This window comes from Paraphaeosphaeria sporulosa, assembly GCF_001642045.1.
Source record: "Paraphaeosphaeria sporulosa strain AP3s5-JAC2a unplaced genomic scaffold CC84scaffold_5, whole genome shotgun sequence".
Lineage (NCBI taxonomy): Eukaryota > Fungi > Ascomycota > Dothideomycetes > Pleosporales > Didymosphaeriaceae > Paraphaeosphaeria > Paraphaeosphaeria sporulosa.
The window spans coordinates 2,106,361-2,120,084 of NW_017253364.1; the positions used below are offsets into that span (position 1 = coordinate 2,106,361).

The 13,724-nt window shown below is 51.1% G+C and overlaps 7 protein-coding genes across 7 annotated transcripts; 2 read left to right on the forward strand and 5 right to left on the reverse strand.

The window, feature by feature from the left end:
* Nucleotides 1–1,355: 1,355 nt before the first annotated feature.
* On the reverse strand, nucleotides 1,356–2,432 carry CC84DRAFT_1259413 (uncharacterized protein; the record flags this gene model as incomplete). The annotated part of the gene is made up of 4 exons (XM_018184908.1): nucleotides 1,356–1,527; nucleotides 1,640–1,943; nucleotides 2,179–2,295; nucleotides 2,346–2,432. The coding sequence occupies 4 exons, from the start codon at nucleotides 2,430–2,432 to the stop codon at nucleotides 1,424–1,426; spliced, it is 612 nt and encodes a 203-aa protein (XP_018036511.1). The 3' UTR covers nucleotides 1,356–1,423.
* Nucleotides 2,433–2,843: 411 nt separating this feature from the next.
* On the forward strand, nucleotides 2,844–3,389 carry CC84DRAFT_1164485 (uncharacterized protein). Its single transcript, XM_018178495.1, has one exon. The coding sequence runs from the start codon at nucleotides 3,125–3,127 to the stop codon at nucleotides 3,338–3,340; it is 216 nt and encodes a 71-aa protein (XP_018036512.1). The 5' UTR covers nucleotides 2,844–3,124; the 3' UTR covers nucleotides 3,341–3,389.
* Nucleotides 3,390–4,310: 921 nt separating this feature from the next.
* Nucleotides 4,311–6,210, reverse strand: CC84DRAFT_1146027 (putative salicylate hydroxylase; the record flags this gene model as incomplete). Its single annotated transcript, XM_018176539.1, has 8 exons — nucleotides 4,311–4,632; nucleotides 4,680–4,722; nucleotides 4,776–5,007; nucleotides 5,055–5,154; nucleotides 5,206–5,269; nucleotides 5,321–5,385; nucleotides 5,439–6,049; nucleotides 6,124–6,210. The coding sequence occupies 8 exons, from the start codon at nucleotides 6,208–6,210 to the stop codon at nucleotides 4,566–4,568; spliced, it is 1,269 nt and encodes a 422-aa protein (XP_018036513.1). The 3' UTR covers nucleotides 4,311–4,565.
* A 728-nt stretch (nucleotides 6,211–6,938) lies between these two features.
* On the reverse strand, nucleotides 6,939–7,998 carry CC84DRAFT_1092317 (uncharacterized protein; the record flags this gene model as incomplete). Its single annotated transcript, XM_018174446.1, has 3 exons — nucleotides 6,939–7,531; nucleotides 7,584–7,844; nucleotides 7,899–7,998. The coding sequence occupies 3 exons, from the start codon at nucleotides 7,996–7,998 to the stop codon at nucleotides 6,939–6,941; spliced, it is 954 nt and encodes a 317-aa protein (XP_018036514.1).
* Nucleotides 7,999–9,202: 1,204 nt separating this feature from the next.
* Nucleotides 9,203–10,150, reverse strand: CC84DRAFT_751086 (Aldo/keto reductase). The gene is made up of 2 exons (XM_018187298.1): nucleotides 9,765–10,150; nucleotides 9,203–9,715 (listed from the first exon to the last, which is right to left on the reverse strand). Exons 1-2 carry the CDS (start codon nucleotides 10,025–10,027, stop codon nucleotides 9,442–9,444), a joined length of 537 nt encoding a protein of 178 aa, XP_018036515.1. The 5' UTR covers nucleotides 10,028–10,150; the 3' UTR covers nucleotides 9,203–9,441.
* A 522-nt stretch (nucleotides 10,151–10,672) lies between these two features.
* On the reverse strand, nucleotides 10,673–11,179 carry CC84DRAFT_1217412 (uncharacterized protein; the record flags this gene model as incomplete). Its single annotated transcript, XM_018182888.1, has 2 exons — nucleotides 10,673–10,850; nucleotides 10,905–11,179. 2 exons carry the CDS (start codon nucleotides 11,177–11,179, stop codon nucleotides 10,673–10,675), a joined length of 453 nt encoding a protein of 150 aa, XP_018036516.1.
* Nucleotides 11,180–12,091: 912 nt separating this feature from the next.
* Nucleotides 12,092–13,723, forward strand: CC84DRAFT_1164490 (Metallo-hydrolase/oxidoreductase). Its single transcript, XM_018178496.1, has one exon. The coding sequence runs from the start codon at nucleotides 12,129–12,131 to the stop codon at nucleotides 13,674–13,676; it is 1,548 nt and encodes a 515-aa protein (XP_018036517.1). The 5' UTR covers nucleotides 12,092–12,128; the 3' UTR covers nucleotides 13,677–13,723.
* The last annotated feature ends 1 nt before the right edge of the window (nucleotide 13,724 follows it).

Below are 13,724 nucleotides of genomic sequence, written 5' to 3' on the forward strand. Positions count from 1 at the left end.
CACCTCCCTCCTCTCCGCCATCTGCACCACAATATCAGAATGCTCATACGACCGTTACCACTCTTTGCCGCCGTCACCGGCATCCACGCGTCGCCCATCTTTATCAAGAGACTATTTCCCGACCCAGAACCTTGTGCGGGAAACTGTTCCTGGGTGTACGACCCCAACGTCTATTATGAGGGAGGGACGTACTATAGGTTTAGTACGAGCGGAAGCATTGCTGTCGCGACGGCGGACAGTATGAATGGGCCGTGGAAATATCAAGAATCTTTGTTAGAGAATGGGACGAGTATTGAGGTTAATCAGAGTAGGCAGGATGTTTGGGTATGTCTTCCCATCTCTCAATCACTTTCTGCTATCCCAATGTTCGCTGTGCAATAACTACCCAACTCGCGTAGCCCTCGTGTTCCCATATCAATTCGAAATCCCATTGTATAAAAACCTTGCTGAAATACTACCCCAACCCAACAGCACGTCCAATATTTCCGTGTTGCTCTTCACTGATCCCGGCCTTATCTAGGCACCAAATGTCGTCAAAATAGACGACACGTACTACTGCTACTACAACGTCTCCTACCTCGGTTCACAAGCCTCTCAAGTCGGGTTCGCGACCTCTGCAGTATAATGATACATGTTTCGATGTGCTAATGTGTTATATAGGATGAGTTCTGGTGGGACAAGTTCAGGAGTTCTGAATGGAGTTAGGGGATTAGTAAAGGGAACACAGAGAGTGCTGGGGTTGAGTTTTGGGGGGCAGGCCTGTGGACTGAGGTGGGAGAGTAGATGGGCACATTGTTGATGGGTGGAATGTCAGGCAACTGATCATGTACATGGGAAGTAGCGTTGTGTACCGGGTGGCATACCCTTCGATGCGACTCTTACGCTGGAAGAGTAGTTATGAGCTCAGATTTTACGACTTATAGAATAGACGAAGATAGTAATGATTATTTGCAAGGGATCAGAGGGCACGCGCATTGATGCTGTGGTATTGACCACATAGTGATCATTATGTCAATCAGTGTGCAAGCCCTGAAGTGGGATATATTAAGTCCTGGTTATGAAGCTTAGATGACTGAAGATCATCTGAGAACTCCGGCAAATCCAATGCAGCGATGGCCAATGCGTTAATATGGAGCATTTTTTGCTGTGAGATGAAAATTTTTGCGTTCTGCTCCGGTTGCTTTCCAATTGTCTTCAAACGCTGACACGATATCACCAAATCGTCTCGCATATCATCAAGAACACACAAAACAGCGAGATCTTCGAACGGAGCAGTCCAAGATGAGGAAGACCAATCTCGAAACAGAGTTCGGCCCGGAACTCACATGACCGCGGACCCTTCTCTACTCAGCGTTGCAATGCAACTTGCTGCCCGACGAACAACAAGCGCAGGACTCGTTCACCCGCTTCGTCCAATGCCTGTTCACCTCACGCGAAGCTTTGGTATACATCGCAGGGTGGAATATTCGACAGCTTTTCTTGAGGGCTCGGCAAGAGTCGCAGGGCTTTCGTGCTTCGACCCCGTACCTGCCAGCAATCAATCTCGCCCGCACGATCTTATTCCTGCATGCGACGGAGAAGCTGCGTATATCTCTGTTTTGAGACGTGTGAAACTTGTCTCTCGTATTTTCGGCCCTACAATCATCTCTATCTTTGTAGTAGTTCTCCGGGGTCGCGTCTGCTGGTAGCGTAGGATAGAAAGTCGAATCCCGATTTGAAGTGTGTGATCGGGGATTTGAAGAGCGAGTGCGCTTGCCAACAGGCCCTGACTCCAGATCTGACTCTGAGTCCAATTTCTCCTGGACCTTGACCTGAGACTTCTTTTTTGCTTTCCTCTCTGTTTTCGACTGCGGCTTGGCAACTTCGGGCTCGGTGAAAGCAGAATCCCAGAACGAAAGATCAAGAGGCTGGATCGGGTCGCCGGGAATCACGCTCTCACCTATCTGCTCTTGATTAGAACATGTGTCCAAGCACTTTCTGTAGGTGAGAGTATACCGGTTGCATGTCTAGCAATCCAATGTCCGTATCGAAGGAAGCAGGGTCCATGGCCGTTTGGACGAAAGTCGGACATCCTGCGTTGATCGCCGGATTCGGCTCAAAACGAGCGCATATATGAAGCTCTTCAGTCATTATGAAGTCGGAAGTGAATTACTCGCGCTGATTCCACAAATGAAGTACCAGACGTGCAGTACACGTTGTTGTGCCGATATCGAGCGCTGCAAGATAAAAGTGCACCTCCGAGTCATCCCCAGGAACTTCGTCCGCAAAAATGTCTTTCGCAAGATGTTCGAGCTTCTGCATGAGCTGTTAGTTGACTCCATTTAAGTATCGGGGGATTGACGCACCTCATGATCCTGCGCGTAGCTGGGAGGGATCCAGTTGTTGACTTCCGGCATAATGGCGCTGCTGAGGAGAACCCTCGGCGTCGCCATCTTGTCGGTGAGGGCTGTGAGACAATAAGGGTAAGAGTGGAAGAGGAGACGGCAGCAACATTGCTGTAAGGTCACGAGGAGAGATCTGTGCGCAGTGAAGGTGAACAGAGAAGGAGCGACCCCAGCGCCTCCCTTGACTGCGCTTTCACCTTCACTTGGCTAGTATTCCTCCAATCAGTAGATTCACTCTATGGTGAAAAGCTCTTCGCAATTGAATGTCAACCGGAATCTGTGGTTTGAGCTATGTTTCAATACAAATCCTCCTGCAAATATTCAGAACCGTGGAAGACTAGTAACGTTAATCAAAGCCACATGAATGTTAGAAAGAGATTTGGAGAATCTCGAACAAGATGCTTGAGACAGTAAGGGAACAATCTTCTACATAGTGAAAACGTGCCAATAGCCCAAGCCCACACCCTAACACAAGACATGTTTACCATGCTGCCAATGGCCTCCGCTGAAAGGAATTGAATACAAATATCTACACGCTTCCGAATAGAAGCGACTTGGATGAGCAACCCGAGTAGCGCGACACCTTCATAATTTCGTGGAGTATGAAAATCACCGTCTTCGTCTTTCAGACAGCATTGTAAGTCATTTCACTCCAACGATGTCTACGGAGGGTTAAAAGTCCGTATTAAAGTCTCACAGCTCTCTATCACCAGTAAGAAGATACCCTGCAGATCAGAAGCATGCTGTTGCGCTCCACGAACTCACTGGGTGGTTGGGGCGTACTGAGCATTGCAATCTTTGGGCTTTCGCTTGACCAGGCAACAAGCACAAGCTTGGCGACCCTATTTCTTGATACGACAGAAACTGTTCAGTGGGTGCCATTTGCCGGTGTACAAGGCCGGAGGGAAGATCCAACAAACTGTGCCGTCTTACAAGCAATTATCACATGGACTTGACGCCCTGACTCCGCAACGACCGTCTATCAATCTTGCGACGGCAATAAATTTTGTTGCTTCTCATATAATTCAATAATATGCTTATCGGTTCCTTGAACTGGTCCATGGTTTTGTCGTTGCGTGCTGCAGCCAAGTCTGTGCGGTATTTTTTCAAGGACGCACCACTGGGGAGACCGGGATGGACACCCTCAACGAATTTCGGAACTGTCCTGCCAGGTGGACCGACCACATCATCTCCATTTTCCTCATTGTAGTCTGGAGATGAGTTGTGAGAAGTGGCTTCGCAGCGCCTCTGGCCAGGAGTCCTCGATTTTCGCGGCCTGTCGGGACGTCACGCATCTGATTGTGGGAGGTTGGCAAACGATCTATTCCATATCCTCATCGCCGTGAGCAGCCTGCATGACGCCTACCGACGTGGCTTGGGAAATAATATCAGTCTCCTAACCATTCCATCAGCGCTCTGAGTGCAGACTTGTCATGCATCGGTTCCGAAGACTTACCGGGCTATCTTGTCGTTGCAGTGTAGGCACAAAATGTGTCCACACCAAGAATTCCCCGTCCTCGTTGATTTCGTCTCTACTAATGGTCTTGCCATTGATTTGGGGAAATTTTGAATCGACAAGGGCCATCTAGAATATCCTTTTTTGAAACATGGAAGTGCACGTCGAGATTGTCGCGGGAACGATCAAAGCAGCAAAGGGCTTCGTTGAAGAGCTTCTAGTACATCTATTAGCCTTGCCATAAATTACCAATAGAGAGACTTACGCCTTATGATAGGTTTCGCGGAGCAGAATAGTCTCAATCGGATCTTCAACGTTACTAAGAGCGACTCGGACCTGCCCGCGTGTGGCCATCGTTTACACTGGCGCGACACCGCGACATGATTGCAGCATAGAAATGGAGGCACTATGTAGGTATTGGACCACGTAGGCCATAATAACTGAAAATTTGAAGATTCTAGTTAACTGCTGCATGCCGGAGCAAGTCTGACTGGGTGAATGTATCGCAATATGTATCTGGCTAGATGTACACCTATACATATAGGCGGACTGACTAGCCAAGTGGCTTAGTAAATGTATCTGGGCTTATAGTACGTAGGATCCAGTTGACAGAGAATATACAAAGGCATCTAAGCCGTTTATGTATGCGAGAGAGTGATGTGTGCCCATGTTCGTGGATCAAATAAACTCACAACTTCGCCTTTATATAACATGTATTAGAGTCGTTAAGCTGGCATACTACTAAACAAAGTTGCAGCCACAACTTCATCGCATTTCTGGAAAACATCGTATCTCACAACAGTCAGCTTTTTGGAAATCAACTCAACAGCTGCACTCACCCATAATCGTGAGCAACGTGCTCGACCATATTGGTAGGTACGCCTGTTCCTTCTCAGAATGTTGATGAGCCATTATCACGAGCAGCAAGGACTTACTCGAGCCCCGAGGGTCTGCATACCGTCGAACCTGCTCTTCGACTTCTTTCTCTCTGCCTAGCTTCACGTTGGATAGAATCTGCACGCGAGCTACACGATCCGCGCGCACACGTTGGAACAACTCCAACCGTTCGGGCACTGATCTGGGGTTGTCGATGTTCTGGAAGAGATAGCCCAGAGCTCCGCCGTCTTCCATGGCTGACACGGCTCCTTGAGCGTTGAATGGCAGCATCTACGCCATTATCAGAACAGGTGGCTGACAAAGAGCTCGTCACTTACCGGATGCGCAGAATCGCCGATGAGCACTATACGATCTTTATACCAATGTGATAGCGGTGCATGTACGAACAATGGCCAACATTTCGCAGCGGTTGATTGGCTGTGTTTCGTTACGATGGATCGGCACTGCAGCAAATCAAGCCAGACTTACTGAATGATCTCGAGTACCTCTGGCGCAAAATGCTTGAACTCATCAAGCATCGCGGCTTTCACCTCTTACAGGTAAATTAGCAGTGACTTTGACGATTAGCGGCAGCTCAGCTTACCCTCCTGGTTGTCACCGTTTATATCCCTCGTAGGATGTATACCCACGAAGTTCTGCGTCTCGCCGCTGATCAACCGTCAGCCCGGCCTCTTGTGTCCCAAATTCATAGGCGGACTCACTCTCTACACTCATACCATATTATATACCTCACTTTCGTCGGATCGTGGGTGTCTTGTAGCGATCCGACGTCAGAACTTCCTTTCCGGCCTAGCGTCGCTGCCAGTTTCGGATCAGCTTTCAGCACCTTCGTGTCAAGCAAAAAGCGGAATGCGCTCAGTCCAGTCGCCGTAGGCGGTCCAGCTTCCTTCGTTACCACGCTCTGCAAGACCGACTTCAGCCCGTCGGCTGCAACGATGAGATCCGCCGTGTGCACCGAACCGTCCTTCAGCACAATTGTACCATCCGTTTCGGCCGTCGCCACTTCAGAGCTCAATCGCAGCTTCACCGGCTGGCCCACCCCTCCTTCGTCTATCGCCAGTCGCAATAGCTCTTTATGAAGGTCAACGCGGTGTACCGCCCACAGCTTCGCGCCAAACGTCTCTTCCGCTCTGCTCACATCCACCGCAGCTGTGTTGTCTAATGTCTGTCCATCCATCACGTTGATCCGCTTGAGGATGATTGCACGTGCATTTGAGAAAGAGAACCCTAGCTTGTTGAGGACTCGCGTTCCGTTCGGACAGACCATTAATGCTGCGCCAATCTCCGCAGTGAAGGCGGACTTCTCAAATATCTTAAAGTGGTCAGCACAACGGGAGTCTGGATTTGAGAGCCATTGTAAACATTCAGAATGGAAAACTTCCGTACCTCGACTTCATGGCCGGCTTGGCGGAGGGCCACCGCCGCTGACAGTCCCCCGATACCAGCTCCCACGACAATGACTTTCAGCGGCATATGCTCAGAAATCGGGTGGTGATTGCGCCAGTCGCGAAGTTTCGTGGGTCAGATAAGCTTGCGAACGATTTGCTCATATACCTTTCTGTTCAATGCTGCTGGCAAGGATTAGAACGAGCACTCCGTTGGATAAGAAAGCTAGATCATGGGACCAGGGCCGAAAGCCAATCATCTCGGTGTTCGCCCTCGGTGTTCGCCCTTAATTCGCTCTTGTGCTCGCTTCTCGAGTATTTTGGCAGAAGTGGCGTCGTATGCGATTTGGCGATGGTCTGCGTGGTCGGACTCCGAGCAGCTCGGCTCAGAGCTCTCGACCGCTACAATTCGCTAGAACCATGGCATACGGGCACAATATATGTCGCAAGTCGGTTCTGATCAACAAGATCGGCTTGATGCGGATTGATATGGCTCAAAACTAACGAACGAGCTTCGGGAGGATTGTGATCCACATCGGAGGTATTTTAACGCTAGAATATGCATGCACTATGCTCAGAGACGCTGAAAGGGCATAAGAGTTGAGTTTTGACATAGAGTATGTGGAGAGACCAATGCAAGAAGAAATTCGCAGTTCAATTTCGCCTGCAGCGAGGCTGTACAACAGCCGTCAGCTAAATGGTATACAACAAGAGCGCGGAACGAATCGAAACAAAGCAAAACGCCGTCCCTATGCAGGATCTCGTTACCCAAAATTGTAGACATAACCAGGGGATCCCCAAACGCATTAAACATTATCAGAACGCCCTTCCAGGCGGTGGCTCTGGTAGCCCCCAACTCTGCCTGACCACGTACTCCCCAGGCGGTACTCTTGGCATCGACATCTGCTGTGGCATTGTCCACGCCGCCTGCGGCTCGCTAATCTCGAATCTTCGCTGCTCCGCCTCTTTATCCGCAACACGCATCTCGTCTTCTAGGTTCTGCTGCCGCCTTTGTGCCTGCTCTTCCAGTAGGATCTTCTTCACCTTTGCCATCTTTATCCATATCCAAATCCCTAGGACGACGGTGACGACGAACACCGCGCCGAACATGATATTCTTGCCAAGGTTCGACGCCTTCTGCTGCACGAGCAGCACGCCCAGGTAGACGAGGAAGATTTGCTTGGGGAGCGAGAGGAAGGTGGCGACGAAGAAGTACCAGAAATTTACGTTGCAGGTGGCGAAGACGGCGGTGGAGAAGTGGGAGGGGATGGCGGAGAGGCGGATGACAAGTACAATCCAGAAGCCGCCGTCACGCGTGAGACGCGCGAGGGCGCCGTAGTTGAGGTTGGTACGCTCGAGTTTGGCGGCTTTGCGTCGCAGGGTATACAGGAAGGCAAACCATGTGCCGACTGCGTACTGTTAGAGGATTGACGGACAGAGACGGAACACAGAGCAACGTACCCTCGCCCACAAAAGTACCCGCTGCTACGATGGCAAAGCCGATCCATAGCCCCCAGACCACACCGCAAAGCAGAGCGACGATTTCATGGCCGAACAATGGTGGGAAAGAAATTATAAAGAGAATGGCGATGGGGATCAGCCAACCGGCGGGCAGGTCGCGAAGCTTTTCTGAAAAGGGACGCAGCTTCTCGACAACCTCATCGTGGTGAATGGTAATGTAGACGGTGAAGATGAGGACTGCTATACCGATAATGTGCCATGCTAACTCTGTCAGTGCTTGTAGAGGGATGAAGAACAGTTATCGATATGACGTACGTATGTACTTGGGTGTGAGGAAGACGCGCTTCCAGTTGACGGGTCGGTAGTCAGTCTCTTCCGGGGCTTCGCCCGTGGGCTTGCCCCTGACGTTCCCCATCTCAATATCGTTCGCCATGCGAGCGGTCGCGCAGTCTCTCAACCTTCTCTTTGCTCAGAAACACGATGCGAACACAAGGAAACTTCGGTAGACAGCACGGCGGAATAAGGAGCGACAGTACAGCAAACGACGCAGCACCGACGCAGCACATAGCCGCATAATGAACGAAAGCAGCTGTGAAACCGGGCGCTCACGGTGCCCGCGCTGCGCCCGCGCACAGCCAATCGCGGTGCCCCATCTCAGGATGCACGCCGCAAGTGCTGCACCTGGAACATTAGCGCCCGCAGCCAAGCCTCCACGGGCGCCAGTCTTATTTAAAGCCACAGGCGTGTGCGCCTACGAGCCTCAGCAGCGCTCCCTGCACAGCCCCGTTTTTGCGCGTCGTTTGCTGTGTTGGGCGCGTGCGGTGGCCAAGATCAGACATAACATCGCCATCGTCGCTGTGTGCTGCGCTCCTCTTTTTGGGACTCATCTTGCAAACGCGCAATATGCGGTGACCGCGAGGGAAGCGAGGACGGGGCTGTTCGTGCAAGGAGGCAAGTCCGTGTGATGAGTAAGGGTGATCGATGTACACCGGAACGCCGTTCGCAGCAGCATGCCTTCCAACTGCCCCTCATCACCGCGCGTGCTGATTGTCGTTGTGCGAGATGTCGTCCGGCGGTCCGGCGATGACAGGTAATACGGATCAGCGCAAGTGGACAAGTTTTACGCAGCTGCTGATTGCTTTCTTCTCTCCAGCGCACCTCTCCTCTCGCAATAGTCGTCATCGTTATCCGTTCAGCACATCTCCGCGAAGACCCGGAACTATTGGCCCCGAGTGATCATGTCGCTGCGCAAACGAGCGCACAGTCTCTGACCCACCACTGTGAATATCAAATCCATGACCCCACACAAACACGACGCGAGTCTAGCCTTGTGAAACCGCCCTCACATCAAAACGGTAGTGGGTTGGGTGGATTCTAGTTGCAGTTCCGGGCCGGGGCCAGGTGCGGCAGAGACGATCATCGGCTGCCGGCCGGGTAAGGCTGTGCGCCGTTGGAGCCCTATATGTGGGGCTTGGGAGTGGTGATGTGCTGTTTGAGGGTCGCCGAAAGCTAGGTCCTCGCACCTGTATACAGCACCCTAATCCTTGAGATACTACTTTAATAGCAACACCAGTGAAGCACTGTCACACGCAGTATATAATGATTGAATCGTATTACTTTGTGCATTGAGCGTACATACTTTCTATCTACCGTTCCCGGTCGTCCAAACCACCATATGACGTCTCTAACCTTCAATCGACACGAAACCTGGATAGCGTCTCCGCTGACCGGCAATTTCTTCAGTTTCTCCTCGATCTCAGCCAGGTCAGCGTTGGTGACCTCGACCAACTTGGAGTTCTCCACGCGGGCGACGGTCGTTGAGCCAGAAATAGGAATGATAGCAGGGAGGCCTGCCTTTTTAGCTTGCGCAGCAGTTGATCGCTAGCTGTGCAAAGGTAACGCCCTTCTTCTTAGCTACCTCGGCGATCTGGTCGGCGAGCTGTAGGTTGAGTGGGAAAACGTCGGGGTGGAATCGGGGGAAGTGATGTAGGAGAGATTCTTTAGGGATGTCATCCAGTGACCTGAATTGGCCAGATAGAAAACCACGGCTCAAGGGAGAGTAAGCTACAAGTGGAATGCCGAGCTCGGCGGTAGCTGCAGCCACGCCGTTCTTAAGTACATGAAGAGAGAAGCTGGAAAAGCATGGTCAGCAAGAGAAACAGTGGAAAACATGCCGCTCACAGAGAAAGCTCGACCTCCACACTCTCGATCTTGGTGATCTTGGAACCAGCCTGGATACTGGAGGCCTTGACTTCGTAGAGCCCAATGCCACCGATCTTTCCGCTCTGCACATATTCTTCTAGCACCTTGAAGATAACTTCCAAAGGTGTGGTGGGGGTCAATTCACCCGGCTCGAACAAGTCAATCTTCTGGCGGCCATTAAGCTGAGCAACAGCGCCATCAAGCGACTTACACACGGCTTCCGGTGAGCCATCGGGCTGCATACCTTCGTCAAGTTAAACCATTACGATCCTGCGCACGTGATACAGCACGTTCAAAGAGCCGATGAAGAGGGCTGTATACCTTTACCGGAGGCACCTTTGATACTGAGAAAAATCTCATCCGCGTCATCCGGTTACTGAGCAAAGTACTTCTCAAGGAGTGTGAGACTGTTGTTGGTAGGGGGACCATGAAAGTCCGCGCCGTTTTAGAGGTTCGTACCGTTGTCGAGCGCTGCCTTCAGGACCTTGATGGCTTCATCGGTAGGGATTGGGTTCGCACGCCATGTGAATCCTTCCAACGAGATGAGTCTGAGTTGCTTGTTACTACACCGTCTTACCAATGAGGCCGAGGCCGATTGGGCCTACTTCTTTGCCGGCAATCGTAGGGCTGGCGTTGTATTCGTCAAGATGAAGTTCCTTCCTGGTCGCGAAGTGTTGGTGCTTCTTCGTCATCGATTATCAAGCAGAAGCTTTGTTTTATAGCTACTGGCGCTGTGGATTGATTGATTTTAAGTTGCCGAAGAATAGCATTGTGTATCCCCGAATGCGAGTTTGAATGCCCGGGTTTCGACTGTTTGGTACAGCGAACAAAGGATTTTTGTGACCGGGCCGGAGTGCATCTGGCTGCAGTAGCCGATTGATAAAGTTTCAGCCACATGCCTTCTTGGTGATGTAATAATCTTCGGAAGTGTTGCAGGTACGATCCTTTTGTTCAGTGGAAGCTCGGGTGGGCTGGCCTTTCTTCCAAAGGTCACAGGTCTGCGAAGCCCAGTTGATGGCGAAGTCGTCAAGCCTGGAGTCGGGCTTGTATTGAATAATAGCGGCCCTGCATACATGTGTTAGCCAAGTGGGGGAGGAAAATAGTTGTAGTCACACATACACAAGGAGATCATCGTCACGAAGTGTGTAGGCTGTGCTAGCCGGGTCCACAGGAACAGCACCTTGGAGTGAATAGTCCTCCATGCCAATGACTGACCCCATGATCGCTGGGTCGTAGAGGATGTTCTGCGTGAACAGTTCGAAAATTGATCGCTGAGCAGTGACGATGAAAAGCTTGATGCCAGCATTCGCCTGCATGCGTTGATCGCCCTTCTCGCATAAAGGAACCTCAACGTGGGTTCCTTCAGTTACTGGAACTTGGGGATAGGTGAGCATCTGGGTCACGGAGTTGATGGACCAAGGCCAGGTCCGAGGAGAGAGAGACGCAGCCGCAGCTACCCGTGCCTAGAAATATCACAGGTTAAGAATGCATGAGGCTCACCTTTCATGAAACCTCAGTCCCCACATGTAGTCGATGACCTACTTGCCATGTACACCACCTTGTAGGATAGCAGTCTTTTTGTTTGGTTGGATGGCGATGCCTCTCAGATGTTTCAGAGAGATCTGAATACCACTGACGTTACGCAAAGTCATTGTGCTACCGTGTCCAGTGGCCCTGGCGTAGAACGGAACATTATAGCTGTTCGCGTATTTGACGTTTGCACAACCAATTAGACGCACGTTGCCAGACTGCAGATATGCAGAGCACCGTACTTACGATCTTGGGAACATCAGCCTCAGAATCTAAGGCTGCAAGTAATATGTCGAAGCCAATAATGTACCACTAACCCTTTTGTGCCGTGCCGACCAGGGCGTCATCTTGACTGGGAAGGTACTCAGACTCCCGTTCAAGGCGAACACATAAAGTTAAGTCAAGTCCCAACCCTCAGTATTAGCATTGGCAGCATATTCAATTGTGTCCGATACAGCTCAAAAACATGGCGTCGCCAGGATTCTGTGAAGAATCTAAATTTACTTCCCCGAATACCATAGGTAGATGACCAGTGCAGGGGTCAGACATCAGGTAGACCGCGTTAATCCGTTCACTAATCCGGTAGTATTGTTAAAAAGCGCCCATGTGTTGTGGAAAGTCTTTCGATAGCTCGTCTGCTCTGAACCTGTATGAGTTGCGATCGAGGCCCGTCATGATGATTGTGATGTCATTGGGGCGCTTCGCAGAATTGGTACTAGCTTATCCGTGGCCAAGATTCAACTATCGATCACCAACAATCTTTCACCTACAACGAACGACCTTTAGAAGGGTATCCTACGTCTGTAATTTGATATGGATCATTTACCACTCAAAATTTCTGTAACGAGGAACACAAACGAAAGAACCCCAAAACATCACGTGGTAATCAAACCTTCACCTTGGACGTCTGTTTTTACACCCTGGACATCAACGCCAATCAAAGAGAAAGCCATTCGGAAGCGTAGTAGAAGTCGTGAGAACCTCCAATCTGGAACCGATCGCATCGCAAGCTTCGAAAACCCATGGCCCAGTTTCCACAAGCCTACACGGCAGGAGCTCTGGGACTCGCTCGCTTTCGGCGCCGATGAAGATCCGTGCATCGAGCTTGCTGCCTCGCATGCTCCAGAAGTATTGGCAGATGGGTCGAGTAGAGCGATGCGAGACAAGCAAGCGGCTCAATTACTTCGAATCGAGACGCCAGACTTTTCATTTGATGGTGACAAACACCGGTCCAAATCAACGTGGCTAGGACACGCGTCTATGCTGCTACAACTGCCATCTCTAGGAATCGGAGGATCGCCAACAAGGGTATTGTTTGACCCCATATTTTCCATGAGATGCTCCCCGTCTCAATCAGTCGGCCCAATACGATCATACTTTCCTCCATGCAAGTTGGAAGAGCTGCCCCCAATCGACGTAGTTCTCATCAGCCACAATCACTACGACCATCTGGACTGCGAAACGATCAAAGGTCTATGGAAGCTGCACAGTTCCACTATACGTTTCGTTGTGCCGTTGAAGAACAAGAAATGGTTCACAGAATGCGGCGTGCCAGCAGACCGTGTGGAAGAGCTGGACTGGTGGGAGTCTGCAGTCCTTTCAGGAGCGGAATCTAGCGATCCTCAACTTCAAATCACATGTACTCCTGCTCAGCACGGTAGCGGTAGAGAGGGTGGAGATGCAAACACAACATTGTGGTCATCCTGGTACTTGGAACGCAGCGCAGCTCATGGCAACCCTTACAGGGTATTCTTTGCAGGGGACACAGGCTATCAATTCCACAGCGACCCATCCTGGCCTCCTCGGCCGCCGGCCACCGCACCGAAGATTGGGCCGGGACAATCCACAGGGCCAAAACGACCAATGTCCAAGCGCGCGCACAGCAAAGAACGGGATTCACTATCAACTGAATACCCTGCATGTCCTGCCTTTGCAGAAATCGCTATGCGTCTCGGTCAGCCCCACCTCCTCTATCTACCTCTCGCGCTTGGTGCTACCTGGGCATACCTCAAAAGCTTCTTCTCCAACTATCTTCCGGATTCTCTAGATCCGTTTCCGCGGCATAGTCCTGGTATTGCAGGCGCGATCCATATGCCTCCCTGGGATGCGGTTCGGGTGCTCCGGGAGATGACGGATAATACGGCTGGAGACATCAAATCAGATCGGCCAATCGCTATCGGCATGCATTGGGGCACATTTGTCACGGATCAGACGGAAGTACTGAAGACGCTTGGCCAACTGGAATGGGCTTGTAGCCAACAGGATGTGGAGTTTTCGAGATCGCTTGAGGGCAAGCGGGAGAACGATGAGCAGCGGGTACGTTTTCTGGCTCTGAATCATGGGCAGAGCGTGACAATTTGACCTCTATCGAAAGGATACGCGGTCCATTGGGTCATGAAGGGGTCCTCT